The 17,366-nt window shown below is 39.1% G+C and overlaps 1 protein-coding gene across 5 annotated transcripts in view; it reads right to left on the bottom strand.

Annotated features, from left to right (window-relative positions):
- CTTNBP2 (cortactin binding protein 2) overlaps nt 1–17,366 on the bottom strand; it is a 159,258-nt gene that overhangs the window by 60,513 nt on the left and 81,379 nt on the right. For 3 of the 5 annotated variants that reach the window (XM_064487403.1, XM_064487402.1, XM_031455260.2), the window contains exons 4-5: nt 6,265–7,927; nt 76–279 (exon numbers count right to left, since the gene is read on the bottom strand). In XM_064487403.1, the coding sequence (XP_064343473.1) occupies nt 76–279; nt 6,265–7,927 (1,867 nt within the window). Of the gene's footprint in view, nt 1–75; nt 280–1,795; nt 2,493–6,264; nt 7,928–17,366 lie in introns of those variants that run through there. The other 2 variants (XM_064487405.1, XM_064487404.1) reach the window with 2 other exon arrangements.

Genomic DNA, 17,366 nt, shown 5'->3' with positions numbered 1-17,366 from the left:
ATGGTTCCAAGTACTTAAACTCTCCACTCTTCTTCAAGAGGCCGATACAATGAGGTAAGATCGCACCGTCTTTACCTGTATGTCCATTCTTAGCAGCAGAATACAAGGCAGAATGGCCATCTTCACAGGAGTTATTAATGTCCAGTCCTTCTTCATTAAGCAGCATTGATAATAAAGTGACATTTCCCTGGGCAGCAGCTTGCTGAAGAAGGGTGGGCCTGCCAGCCAGGGGGGCAGGACCACCACTCATTAGCAAAGGGGTTAGGGAGGGTGACCAGCCTGTGGGTTAAAGTGACCCTAGTTAGAGAGTAGGAGCAAGGAAGAGAGACAGCTATTACCCACTCCCTTCTGAATTACACACACACAGACATATCAACACGTATCCCTAGAGGATTATGTGGTTTCTAACATTATCCATCTGTTAATATTTACTTAGCACAAATCGGTACAGTTATTTCCATCTTGTATCTGCTGCTAGTTAATTTAACATACACAGTAACAAATTATTTTTAGTTGTCAGTCTTGCACAGATTAAGTGTTAAAAAATGATGGGTTTTAGGAAACTAAGACAGCTATCTCATTTTAAAAGCTCAATTTCCTCTTCAGGATTTCAAAACAACTTGAATTTAAAAGTTACATACAAATTTCCTCAGTTTCAGTATCAACTGATTATCTTTAGGAATAAGATAGAAATAATTCTAAGAAACAGACATTTTCCTTTTTCTACAATGTTTTGGAGGTACTTAATTATAAATTTAACATAAATCATTGAGATGGACCAAATACTGTCAAGGAATCTATTTACATTCCTTGAATTCCCTTATTTGGGAAGAAAATTAATGGGCAACTAACTATTATTCAGTATCAGGAGCTAACAGAAGTACAACATATATAGAAGATACCAGCACAAATACTCAATACAAATTTTGAAGACTGTATCATCTGGCCATCTTCACAACATTTTGTACCAAAAACTTTTAATCAGCCAACAAAACAGGACACTCTACCATAAAATTTTAACAAAAGTCATATGAGTTATCATAGTTAGAGATTTCTCATCAGTATTTAGCAGCTTTAGAAGAGAATCTGTTAAGTGTATGAAGTCGGCTGCATATAGCATGGAAAATTTTCTGAATTCTTCCTTGATCAAAAGGCTGTAAAAACAGTAAAGTAAAAATGTTTATTTAACATGATATATAGGTACTTGGTGTATTTTAGGCTTAAATACAATTAAGCTTCAAAATAAGTCCTTTTTCTTTCTTCTTTATGGAGCCCCCAAAACCTCAGAATAAAGTTGGTGTGTCTATGGGGGTACACGTGCCCAACATCACTCCTGAGGTACATTTTCCATTTGGTAACAGTCTCTGTAGTAAGATACAACAGGTGGATCTTTTCTGTTCACTGCACCTTGGTATCAGGATAATATTCTAAGTACATGGGTGTTATAACATGTAATAAATTCTTATAATCGAATCTTAAGTTATTGGCCTTAAATTAGTTCCATAAATATTAAAAAGGTGCATATCAAAGTATTTCTCAGCATTTAAAAAATTCTTTGAAAAAAACAAAGCAGTTTATACAAATGAAACTAGTTTCTTACTAAAAACTGGATATTAAATCTTCAAAATCAATTATTTGGATCCATGAGTTATTTATTATATTTATTCTGTTAGACTGCAATGATGTAAAATTCAAATGCTTATGAAATTAAATATTTAATCTAAATTTTATTATATTTTCCCATTGATATTCATTAGTTCTTCTTACAAAAGTAGGATTTTTACTTCATACTTACAAGAAGGCTCCTCTCTGGTACATTTTACCTTTTGTATTTTCTTAAAAACAAACAAACAAAAAAAGCCCACAAAAATTAAATCAGTACTTATTAGAAATGGATGATAAACAGAGAAATTATAAACACCAAGGTATGAAACCTTGATTGCAAAGCAAACACAAAAGCAATTTGAAGGCATTGCACTGCAGTCCTCTATGGAGTAGATGGCAATGTGGCTCACGCTCAATCTGTCTGTCTCACCTGCCTTCCTTCCTCCCCATCTCTAATCCATCCTCCCTTCCCCCTCTCTCTTCCTCTCTCTTTCCCACCCCACCTCTGTCTCACCCCAGGGGCACCAATTCTTGATATCCTTTTAAGAGTATCAATAGGCGTATATTAAATAGTTTGCGATTCTTTTGAGTTTTGTTTTCATTCCTCTTTTTTCAATACAATTTGGGGGACTAAATATAATAAAATATAAATTATAAATATAAATATACTTTAACTGTTTTAATGGAAATATTCAATTAGGGATATAATTTCCTGGGAAACCCTATTTTTAATGCTAAGCTATCTGAAAAAACAAATATTTTATTCAAATTTTTTTCTCAATCTTTAGACCATGCAAGAGTCTTATAGTTCTATTATACAAAACTCTAGAAGAATACATATGAATTTTATTTTCTTCTTTTAAATACATTTAAAATCTTTAACAAAAGAGAAATGCTTTGTAAATACCAAGCATTCTTAAAGTTTAAATATATTTTTTTAATCTCCACTATCATTTCCAATTTTCTCCAGCACAGGCAAGCTGAAGTTGTTATAATACATCCTGCTATAACGATGGGAAAAATAAAATAAAACTTCATCATGAGACTTTAATTGTTCATTTGAAACCCCCAACAACAATAACAGTGATAATATTTAGTTAACTGGTTAAGTAACAGTTAAGTGATGAAAGACCAGACCTGCAGTCATACAGCTACTTTAATGATGTTAGAAAAAGGTCATTCAGCTTTGCATTGTCAAGTGCAAACATTAGTAAAGGTGAGCATCTTGCAGAACATGCAGTGATGAAGGGAACAGACAGAACATGCAATGGCAGAGGAGTTGAGAACAGCTTCTGGCATCAGCTTCAGAGTGTGGAGAAGGTTAATGTCATAGCTCAGTTCAATTTCGTTTTCTGATTTAGCCTTTAAGCCAATAAAACATGGAGGATAATTTTTTAAATGTATGCTTACCTAAGGAAAAAAATCTCAATCAAATTAAATAAAATGTGTCAAATAATAATTAAAACAAAACAAAACAAAACAGAAAAACATTTCCAAGGGTATGGAAACTCAGCTGCGTGGGGTGATTTCTGGTTTAGGCCTCTGTTCACCTAACAATTAAAATGTGTTCATTGGACAAGTTCAGGAGGAACAAGAAATTCTAATTCGTTTAGAATTTTAAATGTTGTTCAAAAATTTAACATTTGGCCATAAAATTGTTTTCAATTTTATGAGTGAGAGTAATTTACAACACAATTATTACAATGCTATCTTTTGTCATCACAGTTCTCCTTGGTGCTTTAATGTAATCATAATCGTTTATCATAGATTTAGGCAGACATAGAAACAGATTTTGAGAGTCTGAAAGATCATGGGATCTAATGGTTTTCTAAGGAGGGAGAGGTAGTAAACTGCTAATTGGAAAATTCAACAGGCAAGGTTAATAAATCTTTCTCGTTTGGCCCCTACTACTTTTTTGGTTCTGTGCTTTCATTTTTAGATGGAAAAGCTAATGGCTCAGAGAGAATTCGCTCTCAAGGGTAATACCTAGAAAGGGGCAGAAATGGACTAGCACTGCCTTTTTCCATTCAGTCCAGTGCTTTTTTCAGCACTGAAATTGGAACAGACATCCACCAGGTATTTGGCAGATGTGCTCTGTCCCTGTGTCCTGCCCTTACCAACCACAATGGCAATAGCGGTAGTTCACAAGATTAATGCCCATCAATGAGCCTATGATCTGGAGAGGCACAAGCTCACCCAGGCACAGGTAGGTCAAGAATCAGGATGGAGGGCACTCTGGTGCTTCCTATTTGCAACAGGGCATCTAAATCGAAAATAGAGTTGAGATCTTCTATCTCATTTGGAAAGTTTAGGTTGACCCACTTCCCTGGTTGAGCTGTACACCCCAATTATGTAACTGTAATAACACCTCCATCCCCAAATAGACTGGATGTTCGGTAAACACTTGCTGAATGACTAACAACCTCCGCTGTCTCCATTTCCCCCTCATAAACTCCATCTTCTAATCAAATGACAGAAGCTTGTTGTCCTACCACAGGTAATCCTGCAGTTCTGGGAATATTTTGGCCGAAGTGCAAAATCAGAGGACAGAAAACGAGGACCAGTTTCACAGATCTTCAGTGACTGCTATTTCTCTGCTGCCACTATTTATTCTCTCTTGTCCTCTAGACACAAGCAAGAGCCATTTTCAGAGGAGTTATAGCTCTTTTATCCCAAATTCCACTGTATCCTAGGCAGGTCTTCCTGGTGAATATATAATTGACTAGGAATTCTCGGACTTTAAAGGTTAACTTAAAGTCCTGCTGATGAACCAGTCTTCAGCCATGGATCCTGGTTTTAAAGCTTTTCCACTGAGACCAAAGGGCTCGTGTAGCTGAACCCTGGAGCACAGTGATGACCGAGGCAACTACCGACAAAGCATAAGGGTACAAAGCCAAGATGGCTTCATATTTTTTAAAAACTGACAAAGTTTATATATCCAGGAAGTGTTTTCTGTTTTATAGCCTATGCATTTATGTCAATAGCACTGCCAGGGCTCCAAACATTTTTGGAACTTGTGTTTTGCAACTGCCCTGAAACTTTATAACACGTTCTTGGATTCTCCTGAACGGTAGCAAAAATTCCTCCTTTGAGGATGTATTTAACTTGTGAGAAACAGCTAACATCATTTTAGGGCATGAGAAAGGCTGCTCAGCTCAGTAATACCATTTTGGATAAAAACTATGGAACGCTGAATGGTTGTAAAGACTTCACAAAGTACTACTGAAGTCAATTCTAAAGCAAATTTTCAATATTCTTTAAGCAACAGTATCATTGAAGCAGTAATATCACCTCTATTTACTCATCATGCATGCTGCTCGAAACTCAACACCATGCTCTTTGCACATGTTTTGATATTCAGTCCTCCCAATAGCCACCCTTCCCCTGTATGAGTAGCGTAAGCTCCATATTAAGGATGAGAAAACCTGCTCAGTTCAAGAAAAATCACCCAAAACACACAGCTGTAAATGGCATAGCCTAGATTCCAATGCAGATCCGACTGCCAGCAAAGCCCATGATGCTTCCATTTCCCAAGTCTGCCCCTTAAAATACAAATACAGCTTCTCGAGGAGCTTGATTTCAAAGAGACAACTTCGAATTGGACAAATAAGTCCTGTTTCACTGCTCCCATTACCTGGTGATTACCAAGTCAAGTGCAGTTTTTTTTATGCCCACTCTTCTTCCTAATTTTAAATATAACACTGTTCAAATCTTCCTTTATTTCTCAACAACCATCTCTGCTAATCACTAAGATCCTGTGGTAGGAGAGACTCTTGCAAAGTTTCAACAGAACTATGAGACTGTAACATTATTTTAGAGCTACATTTACTCAGTGGAAAATGAACCCAGCCATGTCAGTTAAAAGCAAAGCTTCCTCTAACACTGTAAAACAAAAGGGAAAAATTCAGTTCTTTATCGACTCTTTGTTCAAGAGTCCAGATTAAGTGACTTCATAAACCACATATGCAATGGAAACCTTCTCTAATACAGCCCACATGCTATGTTATACATCTGTGCTTAAGTGTTAGAAGATGGCAGGTCTAAACACAGTAAACCGACAGCTTTTGAGATAAACTAAATTTAGAACAGAGATGTACAAACATACACACTCTATTTTTGAGGTTAAAGAAAGTTAACACCAAACTGATACGAAACTTAGGATGTAACAATTACAGGATGCATATAATCAATTTGATAATCCGAGGGAAACTGTAGTGTTAATAGCTACATTAAAGCATTCTCTCAAATGTTATCTCAGGAGGGACAGAACTGAACATACACCGTTTGGTGATGGCTCACTTATAGCGAAGTCCTGTGAGATAAATATTTAATAAGAAGGAAGAGTCTTTCCTCCCATGGAAATGCTTCAGTCTCTCTAAATTAACGGTCTCCATGTGCTCCAAACCACTACTTTCAGGTTATTTTAAAAGAAGAAAGCACTTAGCATAACAAAACCGCAATTCATATAGCAAGATGAATCACCATACCCCGGAGCCTTTAAAGAAAAATACAAAGGAAAAAAAAGAGAGAGAGAGAAGAAACAAATAGGGGGAAAAAGTATCAAATTAAAAAAAAGTTTCAAGGCAAGTGAAGGAAACAAAGGCAAGTGACAGACAGGCCACATTCTTAAAGAAGGGTATAATATTTCAAGCCCTTTACCTGATGCTGTTACCAGGAGGCTGTCTGAGGCACCTGCTCTACAGGTGGAGGGACTAACAGGGTTTATGGAAGAACAAAAGGCAATGGTGGTGGGAATGACAAGGGAACTTTCTGAACATGCAGGTTGGTTCAGTCCAGGGGTTTCAGCAGGCCAGGCACCCACCTGAGACGTGGCCAGGGCTGAAACGGCACAGCCTGCAGGTGCCATAGTTAAATCTATGGACGGTTTTGGTGGCAGCTGAGGGGAGGAAGATTTAGGGAGAGTCTCCTCACTTATTACCCTGTTCCCTTGTGGCAAACTGGCAGGAGGCGAAGCCACAGTTTTGTTATCAGCTTTGGCCCCTGCACTGGAGGCCCTGCTGCTATCCATGATAACCTTGAGTTGGGGGTGTGGTGGAGAAGGAGTTTGGGAGAGCCCTGGCTTTTTTGGAGGGATGGGAGGAGGGTTTCCTCTGTCAACTCGTGCTACCCCGGGAGTCTTTAAGCTGGTCCGACCAACCGGGGGGTAGGTGCCAACGTCCCCCGTGGGGGACACTCCGGGCCTCGGGGGCGCTCCCGCTGGAGGGCTCGTGAATCTCGACAGGGCTTGGGTCACAGTATTCCGAGCTAGCTGTTTGGCCACTAGGTTGTCACGACTTGTAGGAGACACGTCCCGGGACGGAGGACTTTGGGTAGTGTTTCCATTTTGGTCTGGGTCATTAGCGTTGCCCTGGAATCGAAATCGAGCCGCCTGGATTCGCGGGTTCAGGCCAGGGTGCAGAGAGGCGTTGGCACACGGTGAATGTAAACTGTGCGGCGGCAGCGGCGGGGCGGGCGCGCCGCCCTGGGGAGCCTGGCCGGGCGCGTGCACGGCGGGCGGGGCGGCGGGCCCGGGGAGCGGGGCTGTGCCGCTGGTTACATCTGCGGTTGAGCCTGTGCTGGGGCCATTTTCCTCAATTCTTTTTGCACTTGGAGGCGGGGCGGTGGGCAGGGAGGAGCCCATCAAGTCACCGTGGGAAGCCTGCCTGTCGATACCCGGTCTGACCAAGGCGGCCCCGGCGCCCACATTCCCTTTCGTGGTGGCGGAAACTAGGGGGGTCCCCGCGGCGGGCTTTACAGGCACGGTCAAAGGCAGCTTCTTCACGGGGTCTGCGCTCTCTATCACTAGGTCCGTCTGGCACGCAACAGATCTTGTCATCGGTCCTTCCGTTCCCACGGATATGGAGACCAAACGCCTATCTTTTGCCTTCCGGGGGAGAGAGAGGCTGGGCTTGCTGTCATTTCCCCTTTTCAGTTGCTCAATCATCTTCTTCATCTTGTCTATCTCCTCTTTGAGGTCAGTGGTGTGTGCTTCTTCTCGGTGCAGCTTGGCACGGAGCTGTTCCCGCTCGGTGTCAAACTCAGAGAGCTGTTTTTCCATCTGCGCTTCCATTTCTGTGCTTCTTCGTTTCTCAGCGGAGAGCTCCTCTTCTAACGCACTCGTCTTTTTCTTCTCCTCTTCCAGTTTGGCCATCACCTCTTCCAGCTTCTGGGCCTCCTCTATGACTTTGCCCGAGAGCTGCTTGCACTCCTTGACCAGCATCAGGACCACGTGCTTGTTCTTGCCCCGCTCCTCCTCCAGGCGGGAGGCCAGCTTCTTGTGCTCTTGCTCAAGGGCTTGGAGCTGAAGCTTCTCCATCTCCAGCTGAAAGAAATTCACAGGACAACCCCGATTAATAGGCAGAGGATTCTTTCAGCCAAAGAAGTGGAGAGATTTTTATTAACTTTCTAACAATTACGTGGTTTGGGTTAGCTAAAAAATGCCACATTTCTGAAATGTGTTGTGCTATGACAGATATTTTAAAGACTCACTAAAATTAAAAAAGATGTAAATGGTTTTAAGAAAAAAATGTTTACATTTCAGCAGTAGAGAATTGTATTAGAGACAAATGTATTATAGGGAACTACAGAAAAGGGGAACAGTAATCTGATGCTTCTAATTACAGTTCAGAAAGGTCTGCTTTTGTAAAAACAGAACTTTGAAGAAACTGATGTTCTTTAATCCTTTTTTTAGGTTTAATGCCTTAAAATGACCAATCTTTGAGGTACGGCATAATGAAAAGCGTCAAAAACAGGACTTCAGTTAAAACTCTAAGCAAGTATACTTGCTAATTTTAATACTTAGCTTTTTAAAAACTTCTTTGCACTTATGATGGGTTGCTGTAAACATCATGTAAATCATATGTGAAAGTTTTCTGAACTTATAAGAAATATCTTCATAGACATAGAGTCAATTGTCAGTGAACCTCAAGACTGACCTCATCTACTCCTTTAATCGCTCACTTAGCTCCCATCACTCTGGTCCCCTGGTGTTTCTTGAACGGCATCTTGCTTCAGGGTCTTTGATCTTGATGCTCTGTCTAGAACTTCCAACACGACCTGCCATGTAGGGCCTCTGCACTGAGCAGCCTGTGCACCGCACCAGGGTGACCAGCTCTGGGGATGGATGGGGCCAAAATCCAGCCCTGCCTACTTACCATGCCGTCTGCCCCGGCCTGGGGCTGCACCTGCCTAGAAAGAATGGCGCCTTTTCCTTCACAAAAGGGCTCTGTCTGCTCACCAAGCCACAGGCCCCAGGATTTAGCCTTTCCAAAGCAACATTTGCCTAATTGATCAATGGAGAGAAGGAGCTTTTAAAAACCTTTGTACCACCAGATGGGGCTTTCTAATATGCACAAAAACACCCAGCAGCACAAAAGGCTGGCTCCTTATTTCCTTCAGGCCTCTGCCCAGCTGTCACCTTCACAGTGAGCCTGCCCTCACCACTCTGTGGGAAAAACAGTCCCTCCCACCCTTGTACTTTGGTTAGTACCTGCCTACTCCCACTAGAATGTGACTCCATGAGGGCAGGGGGCTGTGTCTTCTTTGTTGCTGTGTCCCCAAGACCTAGAGCGGTCTCTGGTACACAGTGGTGCTCAACAAATTGTTGACTGAATGAATGAAATTAACACAGAAACATCAAACTTCCAAACACTGATGGCCTTTCTGGGTACACAGGCCTCACAGAGGTTTGCCCAGGTTTCTCACTTCCCTCCAGGCAATGTCTGACATGAGATGCTCTCGAGGGACACAGCCCAAGCAGGGCTGCAGTAGTCAGGCTGGTCCACATGCCTTACTTTCCCCGCTAGAGAAGTGTTCCACTGGTGGTCCACAAAGGGCCTTAAGGTTCATCAAGGTTAAGGTAGACTTACCTGATTAAAGACATGGAAAGGACTCCCCCACCATCTGGCTCCCAGATGTTACATACAATTATATTCTCAGTTTTAAGTCATCAGTAACAGAGGAAGGAGATGCTTGTATGATCCATCAGTTAAGGATATTCTCCTGTTTCTCACCCTGCTGAGGAACTCCATTTCTCCATTCCCCTCATCATCAGTCACAGGGTTAGAAGGACAGACTGGCTCACTGCCCAAGGAGCAGTCAGAGATAGTACTTATTTACTTTGGGATTCTCCCTGCTTTGAAGAAGCTGCTGAATAGCATTGCAATGGATTCTATAAAGAGGTGATCAGGAATACAGGTAATTCCTCGAGAATAATTAGAGACAGATTGTTCATCTACATACACTCTATTCTACGAAATTTTGGAGGTGACGTCATAAGTAGATTAGGTAAGATTTGGGGAACAATAGTGCTGTCACATACTAGATTTATGTGTACATTTTATTCATCTGGGTGCCTCACAGAAAACTGAGCTTATTTATAGTTGAAGCACATTTAACTCTTCTAAATGCATCAAATAATAGGTTGCTATAGAAGGCATACAGAAAGTTAGAACTATTAAGAAAACATTAAATATGTTAAATATGTTTTGTATTACCACCCCCCCCATTCTTATAGCAATATAGGAAAAAGTACAAACTAGGTCAATTTTCAGCTTATTTTTAAAATGAGTTTCATTAATTTACTTCTGAAGGTGGGAAAAAAGTTGTCTGTAGAACTTGAGGGGCTACCTGCACTTCACATAACAAGTAGCTAGAGGCCAAGTTAGTGATTTCCCTGACGCCGCCCTGTTTATCAGTGTCCGAGCCTGGCACACACTCAGGGCGCCACTCATCTCAAGCTTTTCTCACCACTTCACATATGCTGTCCACGGTATTTCTTCACTATGGTCATCACACTTTATCTCTGAAATGGTAACTTTCATCTTACACTTTAGAATCAAATTAAAGAAAGGCTTCTAATAGGAGATCAACTCAACTAATCCCAAATTATTTATACAGAGAACTATACTATGATAAAAAGCTCCCATAATTCTTCTGCATCTTTGTTTTTCCATCACTTATGGCTTATAAATCCTATCTCAGACTAACATGAGTCTTCTTAATCTCACTACAGATAGCAGAGCACAGAGGAAACCACATAATTGGTGCACCTACAAACACACGGCTCCAAACTCAACTAAGCTCTGAGCCTCAATCATCAATCACTCTACCTAACTCTGTTTAGCTTCCTCACCCATTTACTACTTCAGGGGATATTTAAACCTCTGCCACTCTCCCTAATACTTCACACAACTGACTCTCAGTCTACCCTAACAGACTCTTTTATCAAGAAAATTCAGACTAACTCATTCCCTCTACATCCTGTCTCCTCCCTTAAGCCTTTTTAGAGCCTCACCAATCCAACTCTCCTCTCCTTCACTCTAAGGGAGAGAGGTATCCATCTGTTGAAGGCCAGACTTTCTTCAACAATTAACTTCATTATCTCCTGTCACCTCTGAGACTTGCTCCATCAGTGATGACACTGCTCTTTATAAATATTAAACATCCTCCTCTCTGTCAGCTCCTTCCAATCAGTATATAGACTTACTCCCATCCTTAAAAAATAATTTTTATATCAAAAAAAAATTCCTTGACTATTCTGGTCCAGAGACAACATTCTTGTGCATGAAAGAGTAAGACATACAGTACTAATTCTAATCCCAATTTCTTGGCTGTGTGAGCTTGGTTAAGTTTTCTCTCTAAAGATCCATTCTGTTTGGTTCCCTCATCTGCACAATAGAGTAATAGCAGTGATTACTGTATAGGATTACATGAGGCAACACACATAAAGCATATATACCATTGTCTCTGGTACTAAAAAATGTTAAATTTTCAACTCGTAATAACTATTTGCACTATTTTACAGTGTGCTGGTTTTACAGTGTTTTTCCTCTGAAAACACATTTAGAAACAAACACGGCTCTCGAGAACTGACCATACTAAACACATAGATGATGTTTTTATAAGTTACACAGCAATTGTAATTCAACAATACAAAGTACATCAGATAAAGCTGTGCTACCAGTAATGGTGAAACAAATCAGACTGTCTTCTCCTGCAGATAATAATGATGAACCCTTGAAAAAAAAAGTTTTTTAAAAATATAACTATTTGAAGGCTTTGGAAAGCAATAAAAGTGGTAGAAATAAGAGAGCAGTACACCCTTTCATTAGAAAGAAGCCAACAACACTGGAGGGTATTTGCCCTCGTATTTCAAGTGAGGGCAATTCCCTGTCCTGACAGCACTGGCAGCAGGAGCTGTAGCACAAAGCCCCCCTCATACCAGCTTGAGGAGTCAGAGGATGGAACTGGGGCTGCCACCATTAACCCCATCAGCATCACTGGCTGAGTCCTGAATTACACATTCGTAGGAGAGACTCTACACTGAAGGACAGAGGAGGCAGCTGAATGGCTGCGAGAATTGAGAGAACATTTCCGCTACTGCCAACTGCAAAGAGTTTGGAGTATGAATCTACCCAGGTTAACTGCTTACTAAAACAGAATACATTCGTCAGAAGGTAACAGAATCCACCGTCTCTGAACCATATCATCTATTATGTCTGGCATGCAATAAAACGTAATTGCTAAATCCTTATAGCAACATAGGAAAAGCACAAACTAGGCAATTTTTAGCTTATTTTTAAAATGAGTTTCATAATTTACTTCTGAAGGTGGGAAAAAAGTTGTCTGTAGAACTCAAAGGGTGATTTTTTGCTTGCTAGGCATGCAAAAAATAGTTTTTAAGTGATCCATTGTCAAGAGAAATGTACTCAAATAGAAACTGAGCTTAAGATGATCAATACTGGAATTAGCAGACAGGACCTTAAAGCAGCCATTTTCAAAGAAAATTTGGTCACAATGATTAAACAAAACAGGAACTTTGGCAGATGAATGGAAACTAGAAATAAATGGAAAATCTAGAATTGAAAAGTATATTATCTAAAGCGAGAAAAAAAAAGTTCACTGAATGGGTGTAATAGAAGATTTGAGAGAGGATAAATAAAAAAATGAATTTGAAAATAAAGCAAAAGAAAGGATCTGATTTCAGGAACACAGAAAAAGTGATTGAAAAATGAAGAGCACCTCAGTGACCTGTAGGATGATATAAATGGTCTAAACACCATGTAGCTGGATTTCAGGGTTGTCTCAAATCATTCATCTACGTGTTACTTTAAGATGCTAGAAGTTAAGTGAATGAATTACAAAGAAAAAAAAGAGAAGAAAGAGAGACTGGGGAAGAAAAATCAAAAAATATATATATATTAAATATTAAAAGAAAAAAAGGCCAAAAAATCCACAAATTTGGTTAAAAAACAAACCTACCAACTCAGGAAGCTCAGAAATCCCAAAGCAGAATAAATATAAAGAGAATCACACCTAGGTACGTCATAGTAAAAGTGCTGAAAACAAAGGTAAGAAATAATCTTGAAAGCAACCAGAGAAAAAGACACAGACACAGAGAAACTACAACTTAAATGATGGCTGAATCATTATCTCTAAAATATATGAAGCACAAACTGAAAGAAAGAAAGGGAGAAATAGATAAATCTGTAATAATGATCTACTCTCATAAAAAAAAATCTAGATAAAACATGAGGAAGAATATAGTAGCTCTAAATAACACTGTGAGACTCACCTGGCCTAACTGGCACTATGGAACAGAATACCCTAGAACCCCAGAAGAGACTGTCTTTTCAGAAGCACTTGCTTTGCTGAGCTATTAAAAGTCACTAAAAAATTACAAGACTAAAATCTCACAGAATATGTTCTCTGACCACAGCAGAATTAAATAATAGATAAATCACAAGATGTCAAGAACACTCTAAAATTTAAAAATAAAATATACTTCTAAGTAGTACAAACATTTAAGAAGAAATCAAGAAGGAAATCAGAATATATTTTGGGCTGATTGAAAATAAAAACACAACATATCAAAACTTGTAGGATGCAGTGAAAAGGGAGTATTTAATGGGAAGACAAGGCAGAGGATAAAGAGAAAGTTGGATCTTTTCTTGCTTACATTAGAAAAGAAGGATTGTCTCAAACCATTCATCTAAACCATTCACCTTAAGAAGCTAGGAAATGTGAAGTAAATGAATTACAAGGGAAGTAGAAGGAAAGAAGTAACAAGGGTAAGAAACAAAGGTAATGAAATAGAAGAAATAGAGAAATTAACAGGCAAAAGTTGTTTTTCATCTCTAAAAGATCACTAATATTGTTAAACATTAGAAATACAGATTAAGAAATATAGAAAAACACATAAATAACAGGAATAGAAGATGGGATATCACTGCAGAATAAATATTAAAAGGATAATAATGAAAGACTTTGTGCCAATAAATTCAGCAATTCAAATTCCTCTGTAACGCACAACTTTTAGAATTGACATAAAATGGAATAAAAGATTAAAATAGCTTTACATCTTTAAAAGGAACTGAATTCACAAATAACTTTCCCCCAAAGAAAACTCCTAATTCATATGGATTTCTAGTGATTTCTACCAAACATTAAAAAAAGAAAGCCAAATTTATATATATCCTTTCAGAAAATAGAGAAGGAAACGCTTCCAATTCATTTTATGAATCTAGAATTACTTTCATTACTAACAGTCAAGTTAGTCTTTCTGTAAATTTTAAAATACTATCACTCATGAACACAGACACAAAACTCCTTAGCAAAATACAGGTAAACCGAATCTAGCAATATTTTAAAAGCGTAATAAAAGGTGACTAATCTGAAGTTTACCTCAGGAATGCAAGATGGGTTAATATTTGAAAATCAATTGGTACAATTCATTACATTAAAAGAAAAAAGAAATAAAAAGAAATAAAAAAATAAAGAAAAAAAACTATGACCACAGCAATAGATGCAGATAAACCATTTTACAAAATTCAAAACCCATTCATGACAAAAATCACTCAACAAAGAGTAGAATGAACCTCAATGAGATAAGGAACATCTATAAAAAAGAAAGCACACCTAACATCATACTTAATGGTGAAAAAGACTGTTTTCTCCCTAAGTAAAAGAAAAGCCTCTGATGTCTGCTCTCACTACTTCTATTCGACGTTGTACTGGAGGTTCTAGTCAGCGCAACGATGGGGAAAAAAAAGGAAATGAGGAAGGAAGGGAGAAGGGAGGCGGGGAGGAAGGAAGGCAGGCAGGCAGATAATTTGGAAAGGAAGAAGTAAAATGTGCTGTATTCACAGATAACATGTTTGTTTACCTACAAAATCGTATACAATATAATACACAGAACAACTGCTAACACTAATAAGCAAGTTTAGCAAGATCACAGGATACAATGACAGCATACAAAAATCAACTGAATACTTGTATACCTAGCAACAAATGGTTGAAAAAAATTTTGAACAATGTGTTTACAATGGCATCAAAAACAAAAAATACTTAGAAATAAACTCAACAAAAGACACTTGAGACTACTGAACTAAAAACAATAAAGCAATGCTAAAAGAAACTATGAAGATCTGGACAAAATGGAGAAAAATACTATGATCATGCGTTGGAAGACTCAATTTTGTTAAGATAAAAATTCTCAACAAATCAGTCCAAAGATGCAACAAAATTTCAATCCCTGCAATCTTTCCAAGAAACCAACAAACTGACTTAAGTTTTTATAGAAATGCAGATGATCTAGAAGAGCCAAAACAATTTTTACAGAGAAAAACAAGCTGACAGACTTAGAGTTTGTACATGTAAGGATTACTATTTAGCTACAGTCGTCATTTACCTGACATTCTAACATACAGGTAAGACTAATCCATGAGGAGACGATCAGAAGCGTTCTGTTCAGTGGTGGCCTGAACTGGGGGAGAGATTTACTGGGAAGGTACTTCAGGAAACTTTCTGTAGTGATGGAAATATTTTCTGTCTTACAAGGGGCACAGATTACAGAAGTACGCATTTTTAAAACATCACTTTGTACACTTAAGATGTAAATTTCACTTCCTGTAAATATCTCCTTAAAAGCTGTAAACAACAGTGAATTCCAGGTTTGCATGTTTGCTTTTTTACAGTGCTATGCATTAGCAATTCTGACACTACTCTGCGTTCTAGGCTTGAGTAAATCAGTAACATACTGAAGTTTAATGGGAGCCAGGTTTCTCAGTACTGAAGAAGTTAGTTTTAAATAAAGGACAAGAAGGTACCCTATGGTTCTGGATTAGAATCAAAGGTATCACTGTAAGTATGAACTCATGTTTTATTCAGAGAGAGATATATAGATATATGTGTGTATATTAAATATAGACATGAATAGATAATTATACACAATTTCCCAGCGCTAGATTTGTTTCTAAACAACATTTTCCATTAAAAAGGAAACTCGTGTTCCCAGGAGAAACAGCTAATTCCAGGGGTTGGGGTGGGGGAAAATACATGAGTCTGGAGTATCTTACTGCAAGAAAGTAAAGAAGTGCTCAAGGAATGATGGGAATATATCAAAAGGAGCAGCTTAAAAGGGCCTCACTGGCCAATTCTGGGACAATTCTGAGAAGTGATCGAGGGGTTATGGATCCGACAGATACGGGTAGGAACAGACATCTCCCGGCAACTCAACCACACACTGATTATAAAAGAACCACAGCCTCTGGACATAGGTGACTGAGTTCCACTTGACTTTGTTCAATTATTGTCCAACTTACATCTACTCACAACTACTTTCAAGTAGTGGCTGAGGGAGGGGGAATTCTGCACGAAGCAGTATCATCAAACTCTTTTGCTAAAAGCAGTGTATTGCGTGGAAGAGCTGAGGAGAACTAACACAGCTTCACTGGTAGTGAGGAAGTGGGTGGCTGCTCCAAGAATAGCACCCAGACGGGGAGCCATGAATGGAGAGGCACCAAACAACTGTTTATACGGAACGAAAGGGAAAACTATGTAGGTGGGAGCAGAGCAGCAGTGTAAAGGCAATTAGTTCTAATTCAAAGTGGAAACGGGAGAGGAAAGCAATTACGGTCATTTGTAAAATAAGAAAGCAGAGTGGATGTCTGTCACAACCACAAAACACTCTTATGACATTTAATTATACTCTTATTGCTCCTTCCTATCTTGTAACACTCACCGCCCCCGTGTACCTTCACATGGTCACCCCTACCTGCACCTGCCCAATCCTGGCAAACAAATACATAACAATGATATATTTTAAGAGGTCTTTTTTTTTTTTTTCCTTTAGAGGGGCTGTAGCTACCAGTCAGTAGTTTGGGCTCTACAGTTCTCATCTGCCCCTTCCTCCCGACTGAGAGTCTTGAGAGAGAGAGAAGGGAAGACATGTATGAGGCCAACAGCCCTCTCCTCTAAATCCCTCCTCAGAGCGGCAGACCTCAACCTCCAGGTCCCCCGTAACACTCTGCAATGCTCCTGGGGAGTCAAAATGCATTCTGATGTGTAATAATGAGTTACACAGCAAAGACTCAAGAATGAACTAAAAACAACCATCCATGTACAAAACATCCTGAATACTCTTCCTAAAATGTTATTTTAGGTGTTTTTCTACTGTGTTATCCTTGAAAGTCTAGAAAGCAATTTAAAATTATATTTGTATGGTATAACCATTATATAATGAGGTAGAAAACAATGAATGCAAATGGTGAAACAAAGTACAATTATTTATAATAGGAAGTAAAGGGCACATGAAATAAATTAAACAAAATAAATCATTTGATGTTCTTTTCTGGCCCATTTGTCATGTCTTTGGTTGTCCAGCACCTGAAACTCCTTCTTATGTTAAGAGAACTCCCCACCTATGATTCCTTCCTATAGGAGCTAAACGTGCCCAACAGTTGCTCTCCTGGTCTTCCCTG

The sequence above is a fragment of the Camelus dromedarius genome, chromosome 7 (assembly GCF_036321535.1).
Source record: "Camelus dromedarius isolate mCamDro1 chromosome 7, mCamDro1.pat, whole genome shotgun sequence".
In the NCBI taxonomy this organism is placed as follows: domain Eukaryota; kingdom Metazoa; phylum Chordata; class Mammalia; order Artiodactyla; family Camelidae; genus Camelus; species Camelus dromedarius.
This window is presented reverse-complemented; position numbering and strand designations above follow the sequence as displayed.